Below are 7,028 nucleotides of genomic sequence, written 5' to 3' on the forward strand. Positions count from 1 at the left end.
AAATGCTGGTGGAGCTAGCAACACCTGTATCCCACGACGTTAATAAATATGCATTGTATCCATTCAGAGGTACTGATGGCCCTTGAATCTTGCATAATTCTGAATGTCTCTGCCTTATGAACTACTGCACTCAGACATTCTGTCCATCACCCTGCATCCTTCCCAGTGCCTTCTAAATCTGTCGGAACTAATTCTGCCCTGTCCATTATCCTGTAATATCTGTACCCTGTTATATGCCCATTGCATGGTTGTGTTACAATCAGCTGCTCTGCCTGACCCTCTAAAGCCTGGAAATCGCATTGTGACTGCGCATGTCCTTCGCGCTGTCCCGCTGACATGCGCAGCGCGCAGTGGATGTGTTGGGGGAAGATGGCGGACGCCGGGTACCTAGGGTGGCGAAAGCTCGGTTTGACAGTGCTGTTACTCCTGGCCGTGTGGGCACCAATACCGGCTGTACAGGCCCAGAGGAGTTTGGTCAAAGTCATCACCGACCACAACTGGAGGGAGATCCTGGAGGGGGAGTGGATGGTGGAGTTGTGAGTGACCGGGGGGCGGGGCGGGGCGGAGCGGACCGGACCGGACCGGACCGGGGGGGACGGGGGGAGGTTGGAGAGCGGGAATTGAGGGTCAGGGACTGGGCCGTTCACCCCTGGCTGTTTGCAGCAACTTGTGTTCCTGAGAGTAAGTCACCGAGATGGAGCCACATCAGGGCCAGTGGCCATCCATCACCCTGGGAGGGCATTGACTTGTAACAGTCACATCCCTGCCGCCTTTAAACTTTAATGAATTACGATGTCTAAAATAGTTTACAAGTGTTTTGCTACCCACAAGATTTCTTAAAGTAAAAGTAATTTAAAACAAAAAAAACAACGGTGGTTGGTATACAGAGTTTCTGATAACTATGTGCATGTGTTAATTTGTATGTCCACTTTAATCTCCAGCTATGCCCCCTGGTGCCCTGCCTGCCAGCAGCTTCAATCTGAATGGAATGAGTTTGCAGAGTGGAGTGATGATCTGGGTGTTAATGTAGCCAAAGTGGATGTAACTGAACAGCCAGGTACTTTTCAGCACTGCTGGTGTCATTGCACTCAAACAGCATTTTGTTGTGGGGAACAAAACCTGACTAAAATCTCCTGTAAAGAATGAACCTTCAGAAGTGTGAATGAACTGAAAGGACTGATTATTATTTCCACTCTTAGTGATAGATTTTCACACTTGAGGGAGGTTTTTATTCAGCCAGTGTTAAACCAATGGTTGCAAAAGCGTTGCATTTTGTTATTTCAGCTGCAAGGAACATTTTGTTATTGCTGATTTTCCACACAAATGTGTCATATCTGTATAACTGCACCCTTCTGATTTCATGCCCCATGTTTTGTTCCTGATGTAGTTGTAATAATCTGTAGGAGGAATGTTTTTGCTTTGCAGAGGTAGTTGCTACATAAAATAAGAGGTATAGTCTTTATTCCTTTTTTACTGGGACAAGTGCCTTTAGGTTTCATAAACAATGTTTTTGTCAGAAGCCTGAATTATAAATCAGCATGTGGTCTTTGAAATATTATACATTTTTGTCACTTGAGAAATATCAGTTTTAATATTGGTCATCTGCAGAATCCAACATGGAGTCATAAATATGAGACTGTCTTGCTGTCTTTTAAATTTGTATAAGTTATGTGTTGGAATAAAACTTTCAGTTTATGTGCTGAAAAATAACAGACATATAATAAGCTTTGGTTACTTGGGGAAACTGACTGCCAACAGTAGGAGACCCCTTTCATACGTGAGTCCATAGAATAGAATTCATACAGCATGGAAACAGGCCATTTAGCCCAACAAGTCCACACCGACTCTCTGAAGAGCATCCTACCCAGACTCACCTCTCTACCCTCTCCACCCTCTCCCTGTAGCCCTGCAATTCCCATGGCTAATCCACCTAACCTATATATCCCTGGACACTATGGGACATTTTAGCGTGGCCAATTCACCTAACCTGCACATCTTTGGACTGTGGGAGGAAACCAGATCACCCAGACGAAACCCACGCAGACATGGGGAGAATGTGCAAACTCCACACAGACAGTCGCCAGAGGGTGGAAATGATCCCGGGTCTTTGGCACTGTGAGGCAGCAGGGCTAACCACTGAGCCACTGTGCTGCCCAGGTGATATTTAGTTTTTTTTTATAAAACAGTTGTTTTGTTTATAATTGACGTTAAGGTTTCTTAATTATTTTTGTTTAACTAAGAATGCGTTTTGTGTTTTTAAACTAGGTTTGAGTGGCCGTTTCATTATTACTGCTCTTCCTACGATATACCAGTGAGTATATAATGCTTAACTACAAATAGCACAGAAGAAAATTACAATGTACAGTATATTTCCTTACATCTAAGTTCTTTTTATATCATGTTTGTATCCACAAATACATAAATCTTTAAGCACTATGCTGATCATGTAGAAGAAGTCTTTGAGACTTTTGGAGATAGCAAGAACTGCAGATGCAGGAGTCAGAGTCAACACAGTGTGGAGCTGGTGGAAGTCAGCAGGTCAAGCAGCATCAGGGGAGCAGGAAAATCGACGTTTCGGGTCAGAACCCTTCATCAGAACTGGGACTTCTGCCATTTTTTAAACCATTTAAAATTACATCCGTAATTGAGTTTGCATTCCTTATAAATAAAAATGTGATTTATTGTACACACTGTGTGGTAATGTAACATTGTCTGAAACCATAATTACAATCCTTTCCCTGTCTAAGGATGTCAGATACATGTCTTTGATATAAACTACAGATTTTTTTTTTTTTTTAAAAGTAAAAGTTAAACATTTGACAGAAATCAATACAAAACAAAAGGTTGTCAGCATCTTGGTAACTCTCGGTAATGCAGAATTTGGGCCAGTATGTTTAATCCACAATCTTTCTATTATGAAGGCTTTGAGTATCCTTTATTCAGTGAACTGTGTATAACTTGCCAAAGATGCAACTACATCTCACTACCCGGAATGTGCTCTGAGGCATACCCCTGTATCCAGAGATGACTTTTTTGAGATCTTTCCGAGTCAACAGATCTAGAAGATAGAAGATTCGTAGAATCCCTACTGTGTGGAAGGAGGCCATTTGGCCCTGCAACTCTGCACTGAATCTAAGAGCATCCACTCTTTCCCCATAACCACGCATTTCACATGACTAATCCACCTAGCCTACATCCTGGACACAAGGGGCAATTTACCTTGGCCAATCCACCTAACCTGCACAGCATTGGACTGTGGCAGGAAACTGGAGCATCCGAAGGAAATCCACGCAGACACGGGGAGAATATGCAAATTCCACATAGTCACCCAGTGGTGGAATCGAACCCAGATCTCTGACGCTGTGAGGCAGCAGTGCTAACCACTTATCAAGGAAACATTTTGGGAATGGTGATCAACATTTGAAAGATACAAATGTGTTAGTGGTCTATTGAGTAGCTGGCTCTGATAGCCTTGCCACATAGAATAGGGTTGGCATTTGAAGCAGTCCTTCTGGTGAAAAACAACTGTATGCTTGTGGAGATTTAGTAGTCAGAGTAGTTGAGGTTATTGTTTATAGTCACCTGAGTAAGAAAATGCAAAAAGTCGTTGTTACTTCATTCCAACCACAGAATAGGACTGTGGATTAATTGCTACGCAGATGTTTAGTCTGCAGTAAGCAAAATGAAAATAAACAGATCTCCTAAATGGATAGTTAGAAATGCATAGATGTCATTTGCTTTGACAAAACGATCTATCAAAGTATCTTCTAAAGGTTTGCTTAAGTATCTAAACAGAACTGTGATCATATTCATTGCCTGTTAATGTTAAATGTTTTATTCATTTCCTGTTCAGCTTGTAGCTATTCCTACCAGGAAATCTGCTTTGCCATGACTAAGTATGGGGTTTATACTGTGTGCGGTCCCAGCCTCCTCACAGGTGACTTTCCACATTGCTTTACTAAGCATAATAACTGCACCCTAAATGTGTTACAAACATCACTCATCAGTGCCTTCCGAACTATTGATCAGCTGACTTGTTAGGATCATCTGTGTTACCTGCCATTCCTAGTCTTCATTCACTGTGATGGGATGGCATCCTGACATCACAACAGCTAAAAATGATGGACTGCTCACTTTGTTTTTCATGACTGCTGAGTTGAGATGCCGAGGTATGGCCACAAGTATGCACAACCAGTCATTTGGAGTCAAGTATGAGTGTTGTGTAGCAGCAGTTTCCACTACCCACGAACTTTCTGACAAAAGCATGTTTGCTTATCAGGGGATCAAAGGTATTGGCTCTCTCAAACACTTCAACATGACATTATCATAAAAATCAAAAGAAAATTGCTTTTGCTACCATAATACCAAAAATAACCTTTAATATTACAAATATGGTGTGGCTAATACAATGATTTCACTTTCATTATTATTTACATTACATAATTGTAATTATAAACCAATGTGCATGTTGACAAGTAAAATACAACCTTGTTTTATATTAAGGACAAAGAACAGAATTGAAAAATAATATTCAAATACTTAGATTGTAGCCATTTTAAATGGCACTTAATTTAGATTTTTCTTTTTTATTCATTCACGGGATGAGGGCATCACTTTTAGGCAGCATTTATTGCCCATTCCTAATTGCCCAGAGGGCAGTTGAGAGTCAACCACATTGCTGTGGGTCTGGAGTCACATGTAGGCCAGACCAGGTAAGGATGGCAGTTTCCTTCTCTAAAGGACATTAGTGAACCTGAGGTTTTTCTGACAGTTGGCAACGGATTCATGGTTATCACTAGATTTTTAATTCCAGATATTTATTGAATCCAAATTCTACTATCTGCTGTGGTAGGGTTCAAACCCAGAACGTTATCTTGGTCTCTGGATTAACAGTCCAGCAATAATACCACTAGACCATTGCCTCCATGACAGATTACTTTAACTGTTGAATTAGTTTTGTCCAAGTATAGAATAGTGAAAAAATCTGTTTACTTCAGTGTTTTATAGTTATTTTCTGTTTTCTTTTTCAGCTGTAAGGATGGAGAGTTTAGAAAATATCAAGGCCCTAGAATGAAGAATGACTTTATTGACTTTATAGATGGAAAGAAATGGGAATCCATTGAACCAATGTATTCTTGGTTACAGCCTTCTTCCTTTTTGTAAGTTTAAATAATCCAGATTCCAGTATATTATTAGTATTCTAATTCTGAATAAGTTATATTTCTTAGTTTTAGTGTTATTTATCATATCTTAGTATTGTAAGTTACTTTTACAAAATATTAATTAAAACATTTGTTTGCTAATTAAAACTACTGAGATATATTCTATTATTTCCCAGGTTCCAATTAGTATTTGGACATGATCAGAATCACTGGTTCCATTGTGATTGATAGCATTCATTATCATTCCCTAATTGTCCTTGAGAAAGAGGTGGTGAGCTAACTTCTTGAACGAATGTAGTCCTTGGAATATTAGCAAGTGAGTTTGAGGATTTTGAACTGTGACAGTGAAAGAATGCTACTTCAATGTGGTGTGGATGGCTTGAAGGGAAATTGACAGGTGGCAGTGTTCCCATACACCTGCTGTCTTAATCCTTAAGTGTTGGTGGAGAAACCTCGGTAATCTACTGCATCTTGTAGATGATGCACACTATTGCTACTGTCTGTTGGCTGTGAAAGAAATTAATGTCAAAGTGGTGGCTGAGGTAAAGTTAAGCAGGCTGCTTTGTTCTGGATATTGTCAAGTTTCTTCACTGTGATTGCCAGTGCATCCAAGAAGGCAAGTGGACAGCTTTGTATCATACTCTTAACTTGCGCCTTGTAGATGGTGGACAGGTGTCCAGAAAGCAGCAGATGGATTAACTGCTGCAGAGTTTCTAGACTCTGACTTGATCTAGTACCGACACTATATATTTGATTGGTCCAATTCATTTTCTTTTAACTTGTACCCTCCCCCAGGATATTGATAGTGGGATTTTCAGTGATGACAGGTGCAAATGTTACTTACCATTTGCTAGTCCATGTCTGGATGTTGTCCTGATATTGCTACATACGAACACTGACTTCTTTGGTACCTGAGATATTTGTAATGATGCTGTAGTTTTATGCAATCATTAATGAACGTCTCCAGTTCTGACCTTATGATGGAATGAAGTTCGTTGAAGGAGCCGAAGATGATTGGGCCTAGCATGCTACCTCGAGAATCTCCTGCAGTGATCTGGGTTCTAATGATTGACTTCAACAAGTACAGTCATCTTTCTTTGTGCTGTGTAAGATTCCACCCACCCAAGTGGCTTTCCCCCAATTCCTCCAGTTTTGGCAGGGCTCTGTGGAGTGCACCTCTTCTTTCCACGTTTGGACCAAGGCTGTAATGAGGTCAGGGATTGAATGGTCCTTGTGGAACTTAGCACTGTCGATGGTCCCTTCCATCACTTTGTTAATGATGAAGAGTAGACTGATAAGATGGTGATTGGCTGGTTAGATTTCTCCTGCTTTTTGTGCATAGCACATATCAGGACAATTTTCTACATTGTTGGATAGACACTAGTGTTGCACCTTTACTGGAAACGTTTCTCGGTTGTGGCTAGTTCTGAAGCATAAGTGTTTAGTTCTATTGCTGGAATATTGTCAGGGCCTATTGTCTTTGCAATATCTGGTGCCTTCAACTGTTTCGTGTGATGATGTGGAGTGAATTGAATTGGTTGAAGACTAGAATCTGTAATACTAGAACCTCCAGAGGAGCCAGGTTAGATCATCCACTTGCCCATTGTGAGTGAAGGTGGATGAAAATATTTCAGTCTGGCCTTTTCCACTGATGTGCTGGATCCTCCCATTGTCGAGAACTGGGATATCTATGGCCCTTAACCGCTTATTAGTTTAATTGTTCGTCATCATTCACAACCGAGTGTGACAGGACTGCAGAGCTTACACTTGATCCAATGGCTGTGGGTTTGCTTAGCTCTGTTTATTGCAACTCTTAATTAATTTACCTGGACCATCTCTAACACCTCTCTCCCCTTCCTGGACCTC

General features: G+C 40.9%; 1 protein-coding gene across 2 annotated transcripts in view; it reads left to right on the top strand.

Moving 5' to 3' along the window:
* The first annotated feature begins 270 nt into the window (after positions 1 to 270).
* tmx1 (thioredoxin-related transmembrane protein 1) overlaps positions 271 to 7,028 on the top strand; it is a 26,234-nt gene continuing 19,476 nt past the window's right edge. For both annotated transcript variants that reach the window (XM_048600047.1, XM_048600046.1), the window contains exons 1-4: positions 271 to 536; positions 942 to 1,057; positions 2,266 to 2,311; positions 5,031 to 5,159. In XM_048600047.1, coding sequence (XP_048456004.1) covers positions 337 to 536; positions 942 to 1,057; positions 2,266 to 2,311; positions 5,031 to 5,159 — 491 coding nt within the window. In that variant the 5' untranslated portion in view covers positions 271 to 336. The remainder of the gene's footprint in view (positions 537 to 941; positions 1,058 to 2,265; positions 2,312 to 5,030; positions 5,160 to 7,028) is intronic.

Source organism: Rhincodon typus, chromosome 8 (assembly GCF_021869965.1).
Source record: "Rhincodon typus isolate 14 chromosome 8, sRhiTyp1.1, whole genome shotgun sequence".
In the NCBI taxonomy this organism is placed as follows: Eukaryota; Metazoa; Chordata; class Chondrichthyes; order Orectolobiformes; family Rhincodontidae; genus Rhincodon; species Rhincodon typus.